The sequence below is a fragment of the Gossypium hirsutum genome, chromosome A09 (assembly GCF_007990345.1).
Source record: "Gossypium hirsutum isolate 1008001.06 chromosome A09, Gossypium_hirsutum_v2.1, whole genome shotgun sequence".
In the NCBI taxonomy this organism is placed as follows: Eukaryota; Viridiplantae; Streptophyta; class Magnoliopsida; order Malvales; family Malvaceae; genus Gossypium; species Gossypium hirsutum.
The window spans coordinates 81,056,755-81,080,789 of record NC_053432.1 but is presented as its reverse complement, the minus strand read 5'-3'; the positions used below and the strand labels follow the sequence as shown (position 1 = coordinate 81,080,789).

At 35.2% G+C, this 24,035-nt stretch overlaps 2 protein-coding genes across 2 annotated transcripts; one reads left to right on the top strand and one right to left on the bottom strand.

Moving 5' to 3' along the window:
- The first annotated feature begins 759 nt into the window (after nucleotides 1–759).
- LOC121206282 (UV radiation resistance-associated gene protein) lies at nucleotides 760–7,057 on the top strand. Its single transcript, XM_041077120.1, has 6 exons — nucleotides 760–1,222; nucleotides 2,508–2,714; nucleotides 2,988–3,168; nucleotides 3,763–3,911; nucleotides 4,143–4,370; nucleotides 6,765–7,057. The coding sequence occupies exons 1-6, from the start codon at nucleotides 1,019–1,021 to the stop codon at nucleotides 6,882–6,884; spliced, it is 1,089 nt and encodes a 362-aa protein (XP_040933054.1). The 5' UTR covers nucleotides 760–1,018; the 3' UTR covers nucleotides 6,885–7,057.
- Nucleotides 6,212–22,144, bottom strand: LOC107890492 (ENHANCER OF AG-4 protein 2). The gene is given in 23 exon segments (XM_041076234.1): nucleotides 6,212–6,880; nucleotides 8,251–8,366; nucleotides 12,142–12,321; nucleotides 12,744–12,837; nucleotides 12,936–13,031; nucleotides 13,703–14,171; nucleotides 14,253–14,395; nucleotides 14,397–14,884; nucleotides 15,339–15,526; nucleotides 15,620–15,732; nucleotides 15,974–16,082; nucleotides 16,230–16,408; nucleotides 16,411–16,488; nucleotides 16,491–16,565; nucleotides 16,568–16,642; nucleotides 16,645–16,745; nucleotides 16,833–16,942; nucleotides 16,992–17,578; nucleotides 17,581–17,775; nucleotides 18,042–18,140; nucleotides 18,207–18,715; nucleotides 20,814–20,890; nucleotides 21,502–22,144. Coding segments are annotated over 20 exon segments (3,876 nt in total). The 5' UTR covers nucleotides 21,610–22,144; the 3' UTR covers nucleotides 6,212–6,880; nucleotides 8,251–8,366; nucleotides 12,142–12,321; nucleotides 12,744–12,760.
- Nucleotides 22,145–24,035: the final 1,891 nt, after the last annotated feature.

The window sequence follows — 24,035 nt, the reverse complement described above, 5'->3', positions numbered from 1 at the left end:
AATTGAATTCAATTTCAGTAGTCCAAATATATGCGAGAAAATTTAATTCAAAAAATAAAAATAGGAGCTGAACTGAATTAAAAGAGATGATTTTATCGATTCTACATCTCATGAGGATAACTAACTTCATCTTTTTTTAATACTTATCAATCTATTTTGTGTTGATTTATTTTTAAATCATGTAATATATATTTTTTTTATATTTTTTTTTTTAATACACGTGCTTTATTTTTTTATTTATAATTATTTGTGCTTTTTAGATTTTTAAAATATTTGTATTCAAAAATGATTTTTTAAATATATTTTATAAACTTTTAAAATTAGAATTAAATTGACAAATTTTGAAAATAATTATCACTAGATTTATTAATTTCTTAGAAGTAAAATTAAATGATAAATTTTGTAAATATTAAAAATTAAATTTATTAATTTTTTATATTTAAATCAAATTAATAAATGTAAAAATATTGAAGAACTAAATTTATTATCCAACTTTCCCTTTTATGTATTTCATAGTTGGTAACCAAGTAATTTACCCAAAATTTAGCATTTAAAAATTAAATATTAACTTTTTAATATTAAATTTGATAAAGTATTAAAGTTATATTAAAAATTTATTTGATATATTAATAAATATTATTTAATAATATTAAAAAAATTCAATAGAAAGGGAATCAACATCAATGGCAAAAAAAAAATCATTATTAAAAGAAAATCTCATAAAAATACATATATAGTATTAATTTTAAAATTTTAAAAAGATTTTTTAGATCCGATCCAAAATCGTTGACCTTTAGCAAATTAGAAAAATACAAAATATAGACTTTTGTTTTCCTCCTTTTACCCCTCTGCTTCTTTCCGAGAAAATTTCCCATTCCAAACAAATTTTCGCGAGAAAATGATTCAATCGCTGTGATTTTTTTTTACAAAACTCTAACCGGGCAAGACACAGTACGATGAGGTCGACCTACGACCTCCTCTTGAACTTACAAAATCGAAAGCTTTCCTCATTTCTTTCATGGAAAATCCAGAACAACGAGACCAAGACAAAACCCTAATTTGCGACCCGACGCAAATCAATGCAACACAAGAAAATGAGAAAATAATCGAATGGGAAGATTTCGGGCATGAGCTTGCTAGATTGTGGAGTTTAACTTCTGCCCTTAAAGAAGCTAATGAGAAGAAGCTAAATCTTCAAGAAAAGCTTCAGTATTTTATTCAGGTAACGCTTTTTCTGATCAAATTATGGTTAAAATTTGCTTATAGGCTGGCCGGAATTTAAAGAGAGAAAAAAAGAGTTCTTGATGGTAAAGGAAATTTGGATTTTATTTGTTGGTTGACTGTAATAGCTTGAGAGAAAGCAGGCGTTGCTGAAATTTTTAGAAATTTATGGTAGTAATTTGATTGATATATTAAGTAACTTTTTCCTTATTTAGAACACAAAAATGAAGTTTGTAAAATAATGGGATCAAATATTGAAAAGATGTAGTGATGTTCAGTGAATTCTATGAGTTATGAAAGACTGTAATATACAACATATCTTAGTTGTATGCTCAATGTTGTTATTTTGAAAGATAGTAAGATGAAGATTTACTTTCCTCTTCTGCTATATACTATATTTGAGAAATTATCTCACCCATCAATGGTGAAGTTTTTAGACTCCAAAAGCAGTATTGGCAAGGTGAGACATACACTTAGGTTATAGTGAAACATGTTGCGACCTCTTAATCCTCTTGTAGAATTAAAATGTTTTCGCAGACATGTTACAAAGACAATCTCGTAATATTTTCCCATTGAATTTCTATTAGCTGTTTCTGACAGCTGTCTTAGTCCTAGAGCAGAAAGAAAATACATTTCTGGGATTTACGACTTCTATTTGCTTGCTAAAATGCTTTATCAAGAAGATAAGAAAGAGGACTTATTTGTTAAGCTTTACTGGAAAAAAGGAGAAGATAATCGCCTTGGTGAAGTGACCGATTTTCCTTGACAAAATATTAAATTCAACCCATATTTTCTGAGTACCAAAATAATGGTGTTAGTTCCTTTCTGTTTCATTTCCTTTCTATTTGCTCTTCGAAATGTAAGACAATCTAAGAACAATATTTGCCTACGAATGTCCTGATATTTGGATATTAAGAATATTCAATTGTTTCTACTGTGTGAAAAATTGAAATGACAGCTATCTTCTATCTGGTTGGATGCCTTTGGTTAACTGTTCCAAACTCGTGCTATTTCTAAATTTCTTGCTGTTCATACCTCATTGATTTATTCTTTCTATTCAATTCCTTCTCTCCTCTTCAAGTTCTTTTCCTTTCCTTTAGGTCCCTTAAAATTGATTTGTATTATAACTTGAACATATCATTAGAAAAAGGAGCAGTATCACTCTTGAAGTGCTTGATGGAGTTTGTTAATTGATAGTCTGTGTGCATCACATTCTCTCTCTTAGTGAGATATCTGCAACCTGATTAATTAGTCCGCTGATTAGATGGTGGGAACATGCTGCGCAGGTTAAAACTGAGTCATTGACTCGATTAAATGAGCTTGAGGAAATGCGTGAGAGACTAGTGGCAAGAAAAGTGATGATAGGAAACATGTCAACGCATTGCAAGGTTGCAACAGAGGATGCTAAAAAACAGGAGAAAATGCTTAGTACTGAGTTGAGATCATGGTTGGTTGCTGGTACCTCTCTTTCTGTTGCAAGGAAGCGACTGCAGGTGAAGTACTTATTTACTTAAATATCAATTATCTTCATTTGATATTTTGAGGAAGGTTGGATTTTATGATATTTTACAAGCTTTTTGATTGTTAAGCTTTAGATGTTAGGTATTCACCTCTCAAATGCTAGAAATCCTTCACTTTCTCTCTTCCCCCTCCATCAGTGGATGTGGGGTTTAGACAGGAAGGATTCTCATTTATGTACTCCTTTGAATAGTTCTCCAATGGTATTCTTTCACAGCATGGTTATTTATCTGTTGTTTTTGGTACAGGAATCCAATAGAACTCTCAATGAAAAAAGGGGTTACATTAAGCTGAAAAACATGCAGAGGAAGCTACGAGCAAGGCAACAATATATGATATCACAAGTTTCTTTGCTCTATCCTGTAAAGATCTTGGTTGGACCTGCACAAGAGCAAGAACTTGAATCCTATCCAAGCAGTAGTAGACTAGGTAACGTGTTCAGTTTTGGGTTACTAAATACTAAACCATTTTCAATAAAGCCCACATATGGTTCGAATTGGTAGCCAGTCTCCAAGTAAACAATGTCTCTTCCTATTTATTCTTAATTTATATTAGATTCACAGTGGTGTATGCCATGGTTTGTACCTTATTTTTTGTGCTTAGAATTTTGGATGTCCAAACTGTTGTTTTACATATATATATACTTTTTAATTTTAGTTTCTTTTTTTTAGAAGAATATATTTTTTAACTCATGAAATTCCAATGACCCAAATATTCTTCTAGCAGTATGAAATGATGCATGTTAAATTCTTTTATTTATTTCTTCAAAACTTTAGAATTCCCTGCTCAAACACACTCTTATGGTTTCTAAGTAGCCAAGTACCATAATTATCACTCCACCTGTTTCACATGTAATTCGATAGTTCCCATTTTAGCAGTCCATTATTTTGTGTATGCACTCATTGGATTATTGCCATATTTTAACTTTCATGGCTATGTATTTGATTATTGTTTTGATTTCCACAAATGTTGGTGCTGGATGATATGTTGAGTTTAATTTCCTTTTGTTGTTGTCTTTACCAGGGAATTCTTCTGTATCTAAGCCCATTAATTGTGGAACCTTGACGATATTGGGTCTGCATCTCACCATGCGTCCTTTTACGAAGATGAGTTTTTTCACTGACAAAAAGGAGATTCAGAAATCTGCAACTGCCTTAGGATATGTTGCACATGTGCGTTCCATTTCTTTGCTTAATATTAAATTAACCTTTACTACTGAATTTGTTTTCTGATAGTGCTCTAGCTGAAATCTTTTGTTGCTCAAAGAATGAAAATGATGTAGTTATTTTATATTGCTATGATCCAAGCATAGTTTTTATAGCTTGCTTCTCTTGCAGAGGCAATAGTTTTAATTTACCTAATTATTCTTTCTTTCTCCTTGTTCCCTTATTTGCATTTTGCAGGCTGTTTCACTAATTGCTTCATATTTACAAGTTCCCTTGCGTTATCCTTTGCGCTTGGGTGGTTCCTGCTCTTATGTCAACGACAATGTACCACCAGCAGGGCCTACAACTTTGGATTTTTCATGGAAAACACCACTGTCTGCAACTGTGAAGCCTGTAGAATTTCCGTTGTTTTTAAAAGGTCAAGACACAACAAGAGCAGCTTATGCTATATTCTTGTTAAGCAAGGTGAGTTTTCACGTCCTACCATTTCTTTTGGTGAATTGTTTTCCTTTTGCATGTTTTTTATGTATGTTATTCGATTACAACTACAGTTACTATTCTATAAGATGCTGTTCATCCACAGCTTAGAAAAAGTGTGCTTATTTGTCCTTTAGCCTTTATAACTAAATATCATGCCTCTGGTAGTGGCTATTCATGGTTCATCATCACTCTTAAAGACTTGCCTATAACCTTCACTGGCCACATTAGGGGATCATGTAATCCTTATGATGGATTATAAACAGATTGAAAGAATGTGAAGATAGCCACACCTTACATGCAAAAAGGAGTGTAGCACTGAAATCCCATTCTCCATAGGTAAACTAAAAATTTAAATCGAAAAGTAATGATTGAACTTTTGCCTTTCCCTTATTGGAACTTTCTCTTGACTTGTTTCCCTATTTTGAAAAATTCTTTTCCAATTTTTTTTGTTTTTCCCTCTCTCTCTAATGCCTTACTTGCAAATTCTTTAAGAAGAAATCCACTAACATCATTGTAATAAGTTTTACACTGCTTCCTAACTTTCATTGTGGTTTATCTTCTTTTTTTTCCTTTAAGTTTACTCTAGTCCTTGTACATCGTGAATTTTAATTTGCTTAGCTCTTATTATTAAATGTCGATTATAGGATTATTAAGTAATTACTTAAAACCATGATGATAATACCCTACTATGTTACTCTGAATCATGGATATGTGTCCTACATGGGCACGTTCATTCTTTTATGGTTTTTCCACGTATTCTGAGATGTGCTGGGCACAGGTACTTCAAGAAAAATAGTCAGAGTAACATAGGAACCTTTTATCTCAAAAGGAGATCCAGACATAAAATCTCGTACCCTAACTCTGCATTCTCTGCTTGTTTACGTTCTCTTTTACCGTTGTATCTAATATTTTATTCATGCTTATCATATCATGCATGTTTTGGCTGTTCTGATAATGCTTTGATAAAAGAAATTGCCATTGACTATGACAATTGAACATTTTATGATGTTCAATGAACAAATATAACAAGGACTGAACACCGATATCTATGCATAATACACGGGAGGGGGTTGAGTCAATCATTAGTAGATTAGTTTAAGTTGCTTTTCCTTGGTCTCGTTACATTTCACTGAAAATGGTTATGGCCAAATATCATTTTGGATTGAAAAAGGGGATTTGTAAGGAACGAGCAAGTGGTTATTTTGCAAGAATGAGACTAAGGTTTATAAATTGTGTTAAAAACTGGATTCTCCGTTTTTAGGATATGAAGGAGATGATAGCGCAGACATAGGGAAAGGGATTTTAGATACTAGAATTTGAATTCCAGAACCTATTGGATATAATCTTTTAAATGTACCTAGCGCTGGCAATTGATCAGGGCTGATTTTTGCCTGCCCTGACCTGTCATTCAAATATTTCCTTCTGGTATCCTTTTCAAACACTAAACTTCAGGTCTAGCACCTGAACCCAATCGCAAAATGGTTAATCGTTTGACCTTGACCTTCCGAATCCTAAACTAGAGCTCTCTGCCAAAGATCTATCAATTAAAACCAATTGCAATATATCTATTCCAGCTATATATATTATAGAACTAGGCCTGATCCGCTTTGCCCTTGAACCATTTTAAAGGAAAGCAATCGAATCTATAGGTTTAGGTTGGAATCCAACGGGTTCGGATAATTTTGCCTACCCTAATCCTAGCTGATAAACCGAGCTAGACCCCTGTGCTTGGAAACGACAAATATTACTGTTGAATTTTGTTATCTTGATTATAAAATGACATTACTTTGAGCACAGAAGGGTAACATGCCGAAAACAGACTCATATACAAATCTAATTGTGCTTAGCAACTTGCTGAGCTGATTGGATTTTTACAATTTGTTTAGAGGAACAATTTGTTATCGAGCGTCTTATCAGGGATAAACATCTCTGAACAAGTTTGATATCCAAAGAAAGCTTTCAAGAAATTACTTGAGTTTTAGCAAAAGCTGTTTTCAAAGGTTATATCAATTGGTTGAGAGTATAATACCCTCTAGCACATGATCCAAAGGATGTGTGCTCCACCCATGGCAACATAACGAGCGTAGCTAGTGGTTCTTAATCTGTTGTACCAAGTGTTAAGGTTTAGTTAATCTTCCTTTCTGGCAAAAGGTTTGCTTCTTCACACCACCGGCAGAAGTAAATCACTGCTTCACACACACTGCTAACAGTAGCAATTCTCGCGATTCAGTCCCACGACATGGTATAAGGTAAACACCCAGGGCCAGTGGGTAAAAAGTTGGTCTGAGATGCGTGACATTTTTTCACTTGTCTTCGGTGTGTGTTCTTAGAATGCTCCATTTGCAACGAATTCATAGTCTGTCTTGCTTATTTTAACAGGATATTGAGCAACTTTTGAACTTCATCGGTGAGGACAGCTTAGGGCCACGGCATTTAGTAGCAAATTTGAAGGAGCTTCTGAGGTGTGTCCAGTCTTCAGAATTCATAGATACCTCCTGAATAAAAGGGATACAACTGTATATCATTAATTAGTTACATTGTAATACTTTGGGTGCGAATTTTTTACCAAGCACCTACAATAACCCTCCAAAGGTCTTGGCTGTTAGGAATGTCACCCTTAGTGAGCATATCATTTTTAAATAAAAACTGGGTCCGGAAGGATTTGGAAATCAGATTATTATGTGTATGAATGTTACTTGATTGTTAAGTTTCTAAATCTTCAATAAATTTGCCAAGACGAGGAGAAAACAGGTTAGATTTTTGCTTAAAGCTTAAATGGATTACGCTAGTATTTGATATTTTAATTTGATCATACGTACCCCATTTAGCCAATAATTGCATGCCCATGTCATTGCACATAAAAAGTTAGGTAAATTTAGATGGTAGAGGTGTTAATAATGTGCGAGGGGAAACCCCAAAAAATATTTCAACAATTTAAAGAATTCTTAACAATCCATATTGGTTAATAGCCATATGCTAAATAATAATATGATAGGGGTTGGCAAAGACATGGATCTTTTCTTTTATAATAACTGCCTGATGCATGCATGCATATTGTGATGCATATTATTCGTTAGTTACATTGTAGTACTTTGGATGCCTAATCCTAAAGCAGACTACCCATTCCCTGACCCGATCCTCACTGAATTTCATAGTTGTCGATATTGATATTGACATACTGAACAGGAACAAAGATTTGACATTCTCGAACGGGACTATTTTGTTCTTGGTACTAATATCAACCATTTCAAATGGGACTATCTTAATTCTTATCTGACTAACCACATTAGTTATGTTGCTTCGACTCTTCATTATTCTTTAAGCGCCAAAATGTCACATCTACCTATGTCGGACGCATGGGTATGAGAATAACTTTAAAAAAGAATGAACATACCCATCTGGACATATACTCCTATCCAATGCTCGCTCGAGTCCATGAAACATAGAACATCAGTAAGGACCCAATTTACGGTGCAACTTGATATTAAGAATTTTGTATCAGGGAGGGAGCGTTAGCTACACAAGGGGCTACGACATACAAGAAACCAACAAATGAGAAAGAGAAAAAAATAATATCAACTATATATCAGTAACCTTAGTCCCAGCATAACTTCAGAAATTTAATGAATTAACTAGAAAACAAACATAAAATAAAAGCAAAACAAAACTCATGGTAATATGCAACACTATGTGTGTAATGTACATAATCGTACATGATACCTTATAAACAAAGGATGTTTTAGCCAAAAATTTTCAAAGTTCTAACTACCTACACATTGACAGAAGCATCCTATTTTGTATCTCTAACTAAATCAAAAAAATTCCAAGCATGGTTTAGGTTCAAGAATCCATGTCAAATATTTACCTCGACATTTTGCGGTACTTTGCTTCGTGCTTAGGAGTAGGATCTGTCAACATTGGTGGATATCCAAGTTCCAACACCATAAATAGAGATATTTCAGATTATATGATTTTCAAAACCTGTGACATACAAGTAATGACCATATTATTCTCAACTCAATCCTCTTTTTATCAATTGCAAAACATAAAAAGAATATCAATGCCATAACTGGTTTTTCCTTCTACCCTTTTCTTTAACTAGAAGGAAAATAAATGTAAAACATGAGTTACGCTTCAAAATGGTTCATAGACTACTAGTAAACCAGTTGGTATAGTTTAGATTGCACGCTTCTCTACGAAGATAAAAAATTAATAACTATTGCAAAGTTGAATTACTCTAAGCCAACCAGGGTGGGAATCAAGATAAATCCAACAATCATTTACATTAATATCAAATAAAAAATGGAGACAAACCCAGTAAGAAGAAAGGTAAGAAGGTCATAATTTATGATCAAGCAAATATAACAAAGGCTTGGAATATACACAGCAATAGGGAAACTTCTAAATTCATACCACTAAACACTCATTTTTTCTTCGACCTCAATCTTCCAAGTTATTTTGCGATCCATCAGAAATGTTTAGAAAATCACTTTGCCATTGTAAGCATACAAAATACTTGAGTTCCCTATCTAGCTAGTAGTAGACAAGAAAGCCATGTTAAAATATTACAGTAAACATGGCTAGGTAATACTTCACCTGAAAGAGTTCAAATCTGAGAAGATGAGCTATATGGATTTAATCATTTCTATCTCCAGGGAGGGAGGGCCAGGAGATTCAAAGGGCACATTCTAATTCAATAGTATACTTGCAACGAGCCAAAGGTAATCATGACGATAACAGAATAATTAATGACACTCAAAAGAGTTTGAGGCTTTAAGCAGGAAAAGACTCAAAAGGACAGTAGATATCGATGAAGAGACTTGTTCTAATCTGTAGAAAATGGGGAACGAAATGCGTACAAATATGACACACTACTCAAAGCCAATGCCTAGATGTTGCAGTTTTCTAGTTCCACACAATCTGACAACCCAGAGTAAATTCTTGGATGATTCCCCAACTTGAAAAATCTAATAACTGGTTTTCAGCCTGGCTACTCATTTATACTTCACTAAAATAAAATGCACATCCATCTTGAAAACTCTCTCCTCTATGTGCTGAGAGAAAACATTTAAAGCACTATCTAGGCAAAATATTAGAACATATGGGCTAAGAGTGATTAGCAGTTCCCCAGTTTACTGAAAATTCAAGAAGTCTTATCTCAAGTATTTTATGTTATCACCATCATCTCAACAACTTCTGCACATATAACTACCCTGGATTTGCTTGCTTAACCTGACAAAATCTTTCTTTGAGACCCTAATCAACAATTTAATTTCTAGCTAGGGACCAAATTCACTGTTATCATGCAGTGTCCGCAACTTTCAGAATATATTATCCAAATCTAATTACAATGTTTCTTTACACATCAAAAACCCATGGTTCCTTCACTTTGCACCAATAATTAAACGCCAAACTTTTGACCTTTCAGTATTCCTGTTTGATTATAGTTGAACCTGCTGCAATACAATATTCTATTGAATGTCAGGTAGTTTAGAACTTTAAAACTAACATGTCCAGCAAGCATTCTATAAGAAAGATCTGAGTAGACAACATAGATAAATTTTTAAGGAAAGTAGAAGCCGTATGCAAAGATTCATTCACCAATTTCCCCACATTCTCATCTTCAGAAATTTCCACTAAAGCATCTAACATTAAGTGAAGTTTTCTACCTTCAAAAAAGTAATAGTACACTTCTATAGCACCAAAAATCTCACTTTACTGAGATTTGATTATACCAAATTAGACCAATTTCCATGCTATCCAGCATTGGAAATATCTGCTTAAAATTTTGCATTACATGCAAGTCTAGAAAATGAAACTGAAAGATATTTGTTCATTAGAGTTTCTATATGAAAGACTATATTACACAGTTCAAAAAGACTTAAGATACACCGTGATGCTTAGAACAGTTGTAAAACCTCAAGGACCTCATGCTGCAAGGGTAACCATACAGTTAAAGGTCATCAAGGCTAAATAACCAGATTTAACCTTTCAGTTGCACCTATTAATATGCACTATGTAAGTCCTTCCTCTGCCAGTTGACCACCTCCAACAATGATACTAAAAACAGAGAATAAAAAAATGGGAAAAGAATCAATGGTAAAACCTATTAGTAGCAATTCCCAAATCTGATTCCTTTGTGTAATTTCTGTAGAAATTTCATTTGAAGAAGTCTTCCTAAGAAGATAGGAAAAACAACACTGTTGAAGCATACAAGACCAGAAATAATAATTATGCCTTGCAATTCTGAACTAGTTGCAACCAATAAAGTACTGCTGTTGCAGTTTATAGAAATTTGCAGTCATTTGCAAAAAATTGTAGCTGCAATAATTCGGAGAGGGACAAACATTGTACGACTAAAAATTAAAGTGAAATCAGGATTCAGCATTAATAGCTACCTGTGGCTTAAAATCTGGCTCACAGAATGGGATGCAAATCTTGTCCAGAAGGAACTTGATTAATTAAATGCAGAGAAAGCTCAAGAATTACCAGGAAAAAACCATGCAAAGATAAATGCCATTTGGTACCTGTATATCTAAACCATGCTCATCCAAACAACCACATAAAAAGCAACCACCAACAAAGCACCTACATATACAGGTTTACTCATCTCAATGGCGATGTAGGAAGATATAGCATAAAGTTGACTTTCTTTTCCTGCAATGATCCAAATAAGCACTCCAGCTGGATGCAGCAATCTGTCTCTAGACTTGGAGGCATAGATCCCAAGTAGCAATTTAAAAGGACAATTGCTAAATCCAACTATCAAAGTCTCTAGACTTAAAACAAATGAATCGAAGTCCTATAAAATACCAAAATGTCTCATCTGATCTCCATCTCCAAATAGGAAGACACTAAAAGATACATTAACCCCCCTGTTCCATTCTATTTGCCACGCTTTCACAATTTTGGTGTCCAAAACTGTGTCTTCTTTTCAGTCTTCAGTAACTACTACAATTTTACTTTTCTACCTTTTTATATTAACCTTAACCTTTTTGGCACCGAAAATCATCAAACACAAATACTATTTTCTTTTTAAAAAGGATGTTCCATATAAAACACACTAAGAAAAAGTCACAGATGAAGTTGAACTATTACCAAAACTATCAATTCAAAAGCCTCAAAATAAGGCTTGATGATTAAGAATCCTGAAAGAAGAGAGTCAAAAATACCAAAATTTTGCTACCACCACTAACAACATAAAGAAGACAGTTCAGGAGCTTATGCCAATTTATCATTTAGAACAAGTTGCAGGGAGAATGCCTAAACCATTCCAGTAAATGGCCCTTCACAGCTTAAATTATTGATGCTTAAAGTTTTATACATAGTTAACTACAATATCTCTGCTTCACTTAATATAGGTGGAGAGGGGAAATCTGGAAACAAATGCCGTGCTTAAACAAGTCCCTTCTCCCAAAAGATCATAAAAATGATTGGCATATCTAGTAAAGAACCAAAGTTGCATCAACAATGTCACAGCTATGTTCAGATACAAAATCATGCTTCCTATCAAACCCAAAAGAAAATCATTAAACATGAGCTCCATGTACACATAAAAGCACTTATGTGAATGTGGCTCCAAAGAGAAAGGCAGCATCACATGCAATTAATGCAACAAAAAGCGCAACTTTTGAATAGAGAATAAATCGAAATGCCTTAAAAATGACTAAGTGACCAATTATCAAATTTGTACCAAGAAATTAATTCCTCTTAAAGTCAGTATAATTACACAGAAGCTAAGAACAGATGTACTAACCAAGTCAGAATTATGGGCCTACACTCGGAAGCAAATGTTCCCGGGATACATTTGTCAGGAAAAATTACAATATACAATCCTGCCAAGGGTCTCCACAAGTTATCAACACAGCCTTCACGTGAATATTGTATGTTGTCCAAAAATTGAACCGCCCTTTAATGTAACTTGTCTAGCAGCCAACTACCAGAAAAAAAAGAGAAAAGTCAACGTCACAAGCAAAGCAGAACTGATCGACAAGTGAAACGGACAGGGCAGAGAGGGTGATGAGTTTTAGTTTTAGATTCCTCCTACACTGAAGAATAAACTTCCCCTATTTTTTAGCAGAAAATAGAGATGAACGGCGAAAAAAATTGTAAACTTAAGCAAGGAGATTACATGTAAACAAAAAAACAACAACAACATACACTCTCCATTGTTGCAACAAAAGGGGCAAAATATTTCAACAGAAAAATAAACAAAAATGTGAACAAATTCTACAACAGAAAATTTTATTTTCACTTCAATAACAAAGAAGAAATGTTCTATCATAATAGTAATAAAGATAAAAACTTCTGGGCTAAGATCCATTAACAAACATGAATATACAATTATGGACTAAGTACCTAATAAGACTATTTCCTTATTCTCGAGCTGGTCTCCAACAATTAATGGTAGACACATCTGGTCGACACGGCAACATGGGTGAAACACCATGACCTGAAAGATACAACCATGACATCATTCTCTCGTTTAATAGGTGCTTGATTATTTTAATGGAATTACAAGCAAACCAAGACAAAACAAAATGGCAATACCCGAATTTGGAGCTCCAGCTGGTAAAGTATTGGTGGAAGCAATCGGAAAAGCCATATTATTTGAAGGCGGTCTTTCACCAGGTGGTCTAAAGTAAGCTGCAAAAAAAATAACAGAAGTGTCATAAAAAAGTAGAGACCACATGTCAAATTTTCAACAAAGGAAAGAGAATAGCACTGCCATAGATACATCTTATAAGCATAAGTCCTCCACAAAGGAATGAAGAAGCTTTGCACATGAAATGTGCATGAAGTAAAATCAAAATAACATCTCAAATACAAATTCTTGGACTTAAACCTGAGCTCTCAAAGAAGTTTAGATACCGGCACAGCATCACCAAAATGTAACAGCTAGCTGTATGGCAAGAGTCCAAAGCAGGACTTATAATCTGGTACACTAATTTTGTGGGTGCTCTTATAAAGTTAAATAAGTAGTTCTTTTACTAGACACAGGTACTCTTCAACAGAACTATTGCACTAACATTATTTATAGATGCTACCAGTTCCACTGAAAACCTACAGATACAGGCCTTTCATATTTATATGTTGACACGTTCTACATTTTTTGGAATTTTCTCTTTTAGTTCAATAGAGCATCCATAACAACATGCAATAGTTAGAAGTCTGACTGCCACAACCATTTGAGGCGCATATGTTCAATTTGCAGGTAAGAACAATATGATCAGATTAAAAACATAAATTAATGCCCCTAAACATCCATCTTTCAATCATGGAAGCTTCATGGTGGTTAGGGACAAGGTAATTCAAACCTTCTTGGACAAACAATGGACCAGCAGATGGTGGATTTCTTCCTGCTATATATTCTCCTGCAGGCATTCTCCACTGTTCATCAGAAACAAATGGCCTGCGGCCATCATGTTGCGATGGCAATGAGTATTGTGGAGGGTATGAATGCTGAGGATGCGGTGGCATTGAAGGCTTTGTGAATGAGAAATGGCTAGACGAAGTTTGCGGCAGGCTAGGGGGTAAAGGCCTTTGCACAAAAGCTGTATTACCAGGTTGAAACTGTTGACTTGGTTGAGAGGATGGGGCATTTAAATACATTTCATTATGCCCATATTCTAATTGCCTTGAAGAATTGTATCCAGAAGCCTCTCGGGAATTTCGGGTTCCTGTAGGAAAGCAAGGGGATTGCTGCAGAAACAATTCATTTTTCACAGCAGCATCTATGTGACCCCCATGAGGAGCACTTCCACTAATTTGAACCATCTGATTACCCTGCACACGAAGGCATAGGTTTTATAATTTAAAAGTATTAACATACTCCAGAAATAGCAAAGAAACATCTAGAATGCTTACATTTGGCGTGCCCCGATAGTCATGAGGTACGGGTGCTTGATATGCCAGCTGAGGTGAAGACTGCATTGATGACTGAGGAGGTAGCATAGGTTGAGTGGGCAATGGTGGTTGGGGCACGAAAGCTGGAGGGGGCATGCAGGCGGCGCAGGGGAGGAGGTAGTTGTGTTGGTAGAGGTGGTGGAGGAGGCGGCGGCGAAGGAGATGATGGAGGTGGGGGCGGAGGTGGTGAAGGTGGCAAAGGTGGTGGTGGTGGAGGAGAATCTGGGGGTAATGGCGGGGAACCCTCGGGTAAAGGAGGGAATCCGTTGGGACTACTTGAAGCTGGTTCCATGATCCTATCAGTGCCCTGCTGCTGCATGTCCTTTTCAAGACTATCATTAGTGAATGATGGCCGGTCATCCTTCTGGTGTGCAGAAACATCCTCCATTTCAAGCTCACCATCCACGTCTTCTAAGATGCAATGACGCCTATCACTTGGAGTAACTGTACACGCTTCTAGCTCTACTAAAGCCTGAGCTGTTTCTAAAGGTGATGCGTCAGCAGCTTCTCCGCAAGGACTGTCCGAAAGCTCTTCCTCATCATCGTCAAATGCATTAGAAGACAAGAGGCCAGGCAGCTGAAATGTAGCATTACTGGTTACAAAACCAACAAAATGGATGTGTCAGGAAGTTAATGTTCATCTCGAGAGACAAATACTAGGATGTAAAGGATGGGACACAAATGCTACAAAACCCACCACAAAATACTTCAAAATTAGTAATTTCAGAGAACTACAATGTTAGATTAACTCAAAGCAGTAGCTGAGCAGAATATTCCAATCAGATCAATGACGGTGACCTAGGGAAATGGAGAGCTGATAATTTGGTCTAAGCTGAAAATCAGCCTAAGGTATCCAGGTTGGTTTGAAAAACAATAGGTTTTACTTTGGTCTGTAAATCAAACTAATAAGTAAATTATGGTCTTAGTTTGGCTTCAAATATATCTCAAACCAGACCAAAATAAAACCCATTCAATAGGATATAGTGGATAATATTATTTATTATCATTACAGTAATTTGGTTTAGATGGTTGATAGAGCTTTCAGACCTTCCATACTCGTCCACAAGCATGCCTTCCATTTCTCGTATAGGATCATCTATAGCACGTTCAGCTCGAGATGGGCGCCTTAGGGAAAACCCTGAGAGTGCATCATCATTTGAAACTCCAATGTCATCCATGTAACGCCGCAGAATAGATTCAGGTAAAATTTTCCTCTCAAGCCACAGCCGTAAAACCTGGTACAGACAAAAGATTCCTTTATCCTCCAGAGGGAATAGTTGTTAGAAAGAACAGAAGAATACTTTCTTACAATGATAATAATAGTATACCTTGAGACATTGACGACGATTTTCACGAGCACTTGCTCCAGGTGGAGCAGCTGCACCAAGGAGACGGGGCAATGCTGTTTGAACAGTAGGGATATATGAAGCACCAGCGATGCCTAAATAAACATTAACCACAACCGATTAATTGCTGCATTAATATTTCAAATTTGACTATTTCAGTGTGTGATTATGCAAGTAGAAAAGCAGTTAAAGGAGTGCTCTTGTTAAAATGAAGAAGCAAACAAATAAGAAAAATAATGCTATCCAAGCACAACTAAACATATTTTCTTAACTGCCAGCACCACATAAATTCAGGATTGGAGTAATTGAACACATTCCTAATCAAGGAGAACCAACCTTTCTGATTATGCGAACACTGGGTGATTGAATCAACAAGAAAGAACAGGTCAACTTTACGATGAAAACTGGGCTCACTTTCCAGCTTCCGAATAAGAAGTTCAACAACCTGCACACAGATTATGCAATCTAAAACTCCTTCCAAAAAGTAGTCTTTAAAAGGACAACATCATATGCAATAATTATTGAATAAATAAATAAAATAATGACAAGCTCATCTTGCACCACATAAAAATAAGCATAATATTTAACTTACTTCATTTGCAATGCCATACTTGGCACAATCAATAGCAAGGCGAGTTGCACGTCCGATACTTTCCTTAGTCCTCGATAGAGTCTCTATCATTCCTTCAAAAGCATCTCGAGCAACAGATGCCTCGGTACCACCACTGAGAGAGCCTCCAGCTGCCATGTGCCCAGAACTAGCTCTTCTTCTTCGGTCTCTTCAGTATCCTGTTGATTTTGGGATCCTGACAGGTGACCAAGGGTTGATGGAGAAGTTATACTTGTTCGATGAGCAATCCCTGCCCATCACCCTGCACTTCATTGTTGGTCACAGAGGGAAAAGGCTGAACTGCAGGATGAGGCTCGCTCCCTGAGCCTCAGACATTGACAGAAAAGCAGAACTAGGATTTCCCAGACAATATTGTTGAGAGTGAGCTAGTCTCTTTTTGCTTGCGCAGCGGCAATAAGATGCTTCATTGACATAGCAGAATCTGAATTTTTGGAATCAATCAACGAACCACTTCTATCTTCTCTAAAGATATCGAATCTATACAATCGCAATGAAAAGTAATATAATACCTCAAAAAATATTAACTAAATGTAATAAAAAAAACAAGAGTAAGCAGAGCCATACTCCATTGAAGTTTCAGTGACAAAAGTGGTGTCATTTCCTCGCGAAATTGCTTTTGGAGTAGATTTCAGTCTCTCTACGGAAGAAGCTTGTCTATTTCTTTGACTCAAAACCTGATTTGTTGAGAGACTTCAAACCTTCAGAAGTCAACCCAATCCCTTAACAAGACAGATGGAGCCTTTTTCTGGTTCCATTACCAGAAACCTTGGCAGCAGCTTTAGTAGTTCTGTGTTGTTCTACTTGTTTTGTGGCAGAAACCAGATGAGGAGACTTCCTTAGGGAAATCAAGTCTGGTTTGGCCTCCTTTGAAGACAATTGTTCTGATTCAGATCTTTCAGGAGTGATGGAGGCATGAGTAGGCCTTCTTTCAACAGTTTGCGGTCGAATGGGTGACACAACATCATTCATTAATTTTGAAGAAGCCTCCTTAGGACCATTGTTCTCATGTTGGTTGGATTCTTCAACACTACGTTGAGCATTGGAAGCACTTGAATGATTTACATCACTGCTTTTTGAAGCATCTGAAACAACAGAAGTTACTTTAACATCCCGGATAGATCCTCCATGAAGTGGAGTTTTGGGATCTTCTTCATCATCATCATCAAAAAGGCAAACAGCCCTACGCCTTCTGGACAATTGGGACCTGGAATTTTCACATGACTAGAACTTGAATTGTAATTTTCAATTCAACAGGATTTTTTCCAATTTTATTGTCAGAATTACTAGAGCCTGAACAAACATTGCCTCCGGGCCTGCCGATGGCGCTTTGATACAGGCAGCACAGCTTCATCACCGGAAACATCAGAAATCATGGACAGTGGAGCTCTCAATGCTAAAACATGAGATGTGGATTTTTTAGACTCTGAATGTTTAGCAGCTTTGCTGTTGACATTGTTAGAGCTTGGAGAATTACCTTTCGTTTTTTTGACAATAGATCCCTTGGAAGCTCATTTTTCATATCTACAACCTTTGACTTTTTGGCAGGATGTAAAGCTTCATCTGCTCCGAAGTTTAGCTTTCCAAGTCCAGGTTCACCCCTTTTTTTCTTGCCAGTAGTCTCACCTTTGGATTGGCCGCAGCGTCTAGTACATTATCAGTAGCCTTCAATTGCTTTTGCTTTTCAGCAATTCCTTTGCCTTCTTACCACCAGTGTAATTAGAATCTGATTTGAAGTATCTGATAGAATTTTCTACAGAGCCACTAATACTTTGCCTTTTACTCTATCTTTCAGTTGCTCCTCAGAATCAGGCAGATCGAGACAGCCACTAGATTTATCATCCCTCATGTTGTTGCAGCTGAACTGCTGCTTTTCTGCCCTTGCACATTCTTTTCTTTGACCCAGGAGCCATCTTCTTTGACATCTGATCATCCCTCAATGTTTCTTAGTGCAATTGGCTGCAGCAATTTTATCATCAGAGAATTCCTCCTTTATAGGAGAAGGTTGTCTAAAATGCTGGAGAAAACACCTCCTTTTTAGCTTGTTCACCATTGAAATTTTATCATTACCCTCAGAAGACATATGTGGAGATGAGCTATCATCTGCATGACCAGAAATTAATGGCTTTATATGTTCGCTATTATTCTCACCTTTTCCTACACTAGTGGTTTCTTCACCAGGTGCTACTGCACTTTTTCCATTCTTTAAGTCGGCCTCCGCACCACCATCCTCAACCCCATCAGCAGATGAAGCCTCAAAGCCAGGTGTTGACTTATCAGTTTCATCTCTCAAATCACTGGACTTCTCTTTATGTAACTCATCGAATGCCACACAAATTTCCTTAACCGCTTGGACAAAGTACCTAGTTTTAACAACTTGACTCTTGGCAGACAATTTACTCTTTGTCTCACTAGTAAAAGCTTGAATATCAACAGGGGCAACAAAAGCTCTGCAAAAGAAGAAACACACCAGGGGGCGGGGGGGTGTAAGCAACTGGAACAAGAGTCAACCTTCAAAAAGCACTCGAGAAAATAATGATGCATGCATATCTTTACCGGGAAGGAAAAGTATTGCTCCTCGTTATACAAAAGGCATCATCAAAACTTCAACAATGAAGTATGAAAATCCCAATTACACAAATACTGGCTTTAAGAGGAAAAAAACAATGGAGATATTCAACCTACAACTCGCTCAGATGTGCAAGAACATGACTTACTGAAGGAAAATGAATACACCGCCAAGTATTAAGAAGTAAACAAGAGACAGAAAGACCAGGTTCTGATTTTCAACAAATTTTCAGATGTCTGAAACAAAATTTAGGAGCAGAAGCATCATCATCGAACCATTATAATCCAAAGAGGAATAAAGTTTCCCATTCGAGGTTTAAGATTTAAGCCTCACAGCTTAAGCATGATTATAGATATGCAAATATGGATGCAAAGACATGATAAAAGTCTAAAAGAAAAAAATCGCAATACAAACCCTTAACAGATGAAACATTACCAAAAACCAAACCACATATTCACACAGCTCCTTTAACTTTACACATGAATAAACCATTTATGCCAATGCTACTAAGGATAACTCCAGCTGAACTTATTATTAGGGCATTTAAAAGGCCTTTACTTGAAGGCCTGCAGCTATACCATACCACCGTATGTTGACACTTAACAAACTTCAGCTAAAATCTCCAACTGCTAAATTATAACAATATACAATATGATCAAACCAGAGATGCTTCTCTAATTCATGGTCAGAAGTTGGGAAGCTATTTGGACACAATTTAAGTTACTTATTCAAGACAAACCATAACATGATAGTAAAATTGGAAACCATACATTCAAACATTTTTCGTCTCAAGATATTTGTAAAATCAGCCCATCCAACATTCAAGAAGAAAAGCAGATAAAGAAAGTTTCATTATACAAAATAAGGATCCTTTATTGCACCCTAAATAGTACAGCAATAAATTATGAATAAACCCTCCCTCCGTAAAGATGGGTCATTAGCAGAAAATATTTCTAAAACTATATGTAATACAAATGTGAAATAAAATGTAACACGCATACAAAGAATCTAATTCACAAATCTATTTAATGTCAATAATAATAAAAATGGAAAATTGCAATGCCGTTCAATTCAATACCAAATAAGCTACACCAACATTCAAACTGCACAGTGCAATTAAGTAATAAAAGAAATGATAATGACTCTAATTAAGCTAAATAGTACTGCTTTCTAGAAAAATATGACTGACATTCTCTGCAACCTACAAATGCATTTATATTAAGAACCAAAGCATTGTTGAAATATAGCATTCAAAACAATCATAATAACAAATAAAATTTTATAAAATAGGTCCTTTTCTGTGTTAAATAATTTTTAGTTATATATACCTATCGCCCTCAACAAGCAGAAACATTGATTTGGAGCTTCACTGTTAGCTATTACAAGCTCATTCCATTGGTTATAAAAGATAAAAAGCTCCAAATCCATGTTTTGCCAACTTTAGTTTTCTAAAGTAGATAAGAGATTTTCCTTTTATTTATTTGGGAAGATTAAGGGTGAGTCTTCTCTATTTTAAAAATAAAAAACTAACAATTTTTAAAGAGACACAAGCCAATAGGTATTCTACTCAGACATGCCTTTTTTGCACCTTAAAATTTGGCTACAAGCACACCTACACACAAAAAGTCCTCACCTCATAAAAGGGACTTTTCTTAGAGGCTCTTGAGGTGCTAACAGATTCAGGCACTGCGTCCTGATGCCTAGGCACACGCCTTGGCAACAAGGATTGGCATTCAGCATATTCAACGCCTTATTTAGGATAGAACTATACAACAAAATAAATATTTTTGGAAGGAAATTCGGCAGTAACACCTTTCATGTGTTTATCTCATGTTCCATCTTATGGTAAAATGTGTTTTCCCTCCTACCCATAAACAAAATTGCAAAACCTAAAACAGACACATCACCTCTCTTCAGTCACCATGTTGACATCTCAATCATTCAACAGATAAATAGAGAGTAAAATGTGAAATACTTACATTTCTTCTGTTCCAAAGAATTGGACAAAATATTTCTTAGGGTCAGGTTCTCGCTCCCAATCTTCAGGCCGGCTAATCTGAAATTCATAACCCACAGAATCCACCTCAATAACCAACGGTAAACCAAAACCACAAAATAACCGAGTTCTGAGCAACAAAATAATATAAAAGAAATCAGAACCCCTGAATAATTTTTTGATGAACTTGGTAAGATCATTCAACAAAAAAAAAACATATATTTGTGTTCTGTCCTATTTCTTTCAGTCCCAAAATTAAAATTGCATAGTTACATTAAGTAACCAATTCAGAAACAAAACAAAGTACGAAATCTGAAACACTGAAAACACAATCAGCTAACATAAGCATGGAGAACACTGAATCCAAAACTAAGACTCCCGCAAAATAACAAAACTTGCTTTAAAAAATAAACAAATTGAATATAAACCAACAAATATACTACAAAGTAAGAAATGTAAGCATAAAATAACCTTACCAACATCAAACAAACTTTCTTCAAAAGAAAATCCCCCAAACTCATCATGGATTTATTCAAATTCATAAGTACAGGTGAGCATATAAAAAATTAAAAACATAACCATCAAATTGCAAGTCTCGGGATTCAAGCTAATAAAACTACAACTGAAAATGATAAAATAAAAAGGAAAGAGAAAAAAAAAAGAAGAGAGACCTTGGCAGGCCAAGCGGGGAAACCCTTGACTTTGGCAAGAACAAGATCACCCAAACTTAAATTCTTAACTTTTGCTTTGTTCCCTCCTTTTTTACGACCTCCAGCCATAAGATTAAAACCCTAACAGATCCTTCGACGCCGTGCTTGTACGTCGTCGTTGTTATTCTTTCCTTCCGCAATCAAATCCAGATGCGATTCCAGATTCCAATCCAAAACCCCAAAAAAAACCTAGAGATAGAAAAAAAGACTAGGAAGTTTGGTACCACGGATATCGCCGGCGGCGACAACGCGCCGTGGGAAATTCCGGCGAGGACGAGTGATTAGGGCATCGAGAGAAAACAAAAAAAAGAAGAGAGAAATAAGGAAGACGGTGGAGGAAGTGAGCGAAGAGCTAAAGAGAGGGGATTGTTATTTTGATTATTGATAGGGGCCGGGTGAAGATGAGTTGAAAGGGAGTTTTTTTTTTTTTAATTTAGAGCGCGTGATGTGAGTGATGAGCCGAGGGGGGGGGAATAGAGGCGAAGTTTTGCGTTTTGATGTTGTCGGCGTTCTTTCGTTAAGGATCTTTTCTCCTTTCCTTTTTTCTTTTTAAATTTTGTCTGCAATTCCCCTTGTGAGAGTTGATATTTGGAGTGACTTCATCCATGTCATCATTGAATAGTTAGAAATTCTACTGATAACTTTATATTATATTTATGGATTTAGTTTTTAATTGAAATTTTAATTTTGATTAATTGTTAGTTGTCGAAGGAGTTTACGATTCTATCGAATCTTCGAAGTGTCGTCTATTAATTAGTCGGGCAAATCCTTAACAATTGTAAGTATTTGTCTTCGGTAGGATTTTGTCTCTCACGTTCGCTGAGAGTTTTGAAGGGTTCATGGAAGGAAAACGTCTTAATTGGTAAAAATATAACTCATAAAGTTTATGTAATAAGCTTCAGAATAGTGCATAATATTGATTATGCAAATAACCTACATGTGAGCTCAAGTGGTACCTCACTTGCATGTAAGTGCCTTATGTCTTTGAGGTTGGTAGTTTGGCCAATTCCAACGTCGATATCGAATTTCTCGATGATCGAAATTCTATATGTTAATATTATTGAATCATATGCATCTAATATATTATTATATATGTAATGTTATTAACTTATTATTTTCATATTATACCCTTACCTTAAACCCCTTCACCAAATTATTCAATTATTATAGAAACCTGAAGACACATAGCCTCATACATGGCGAAGGCTCAACCTCGTGGCCTCATTAGGAAAGTAATATGCTTCACTTAAACATCATGTCACACCAAGTGGGCCAACACAATTTGCAAAAAATATGTTGGGACGGGTTTTTAACACGTTCGTCAATCCATCGCATCAAAGCATGAGAAAGGTCTCGCCTAATCCCGCTCAAGCAATGACCTAAGATGACATCCCTCACCCAATCACGACACCGTGAAATAGAAATTAATAGTTGGTGCTTAAATTCTAAACCCTAAAATAATAATTATATAATTATATTTTAATATAAAAATAAAACATATTAATTACCTTACATGGAAAACGTTAACAACGAGTACCAATTCCAATAACAAAAACCAAATATGAGTACTTAATTGAAAAAAAAAAGGGTATTAAATTTCACATTGAATGTAAACTTTGATGCCAAAATGTATATTTACTATATATAACCGAACACTTTATTGGTAAATTGCCCCTAAAGTATATCTCAATTCTTGTATTATTTCTTTAGGTTTTTCCATTTAGAAGTAGTAAACTGTTAATTTTATCTTATTTTACTCAAATTGTGTAACAGTTTGTTTTTCGGTAATCCAAAATAGCGGTTTCAGAATTTCATTTTTGATGTTCGAGTCCGTAGATATTATAATTTAATATTTATGAGGTTAGTATAAATGTTAATTGAAGTTTGGTCTCTTAATTTTGTCAAATAGATAGTTAATTTAAGTAAAAAGATTAAATTATAAAAAATTATTGATAGATTTTTAATTAAACTTAGGACCAATTGAGCAATTAGACCATTCTAAAAGTTCCAAACGGTGGTGGATGTTGTTATAATCCACTAACATTAGTTAATTAAGCTTATAGTTTATTAAATAAAGTTTAATTAATTTTTGGTTAATTAAAGTTAATGGAAATTTAATCAAGGTATAAAAGAAAAATTATTAACTATCATCTTTATTTTACTTTCTTCCACCGAAAACATCTAAAAAAACCTAAAAGCCATTTTTGAGTCCTTCAAGCTTTTGACCAACAATTTGTAAGTTCGATCAAGGCTTCTTTTTTTTTGTAATTTTTATGTTTTTCTAGATCGTGAGAGTTTGATTTAATTAGCTCATATACCAATTTGTAAAACTGTTAAAGTTTCTAAAAGTTGTTATTGATGAATTGTTTTATGAAATTAGTGTTAAATGGTTAGATTTCAAGCTTAGATGTGAAAAATGATTAGATTATAAAGTACCATAATTATAGAATTATATTAGAGGACCCATAGAAGGATGCAATTGAGATCGATTTCGA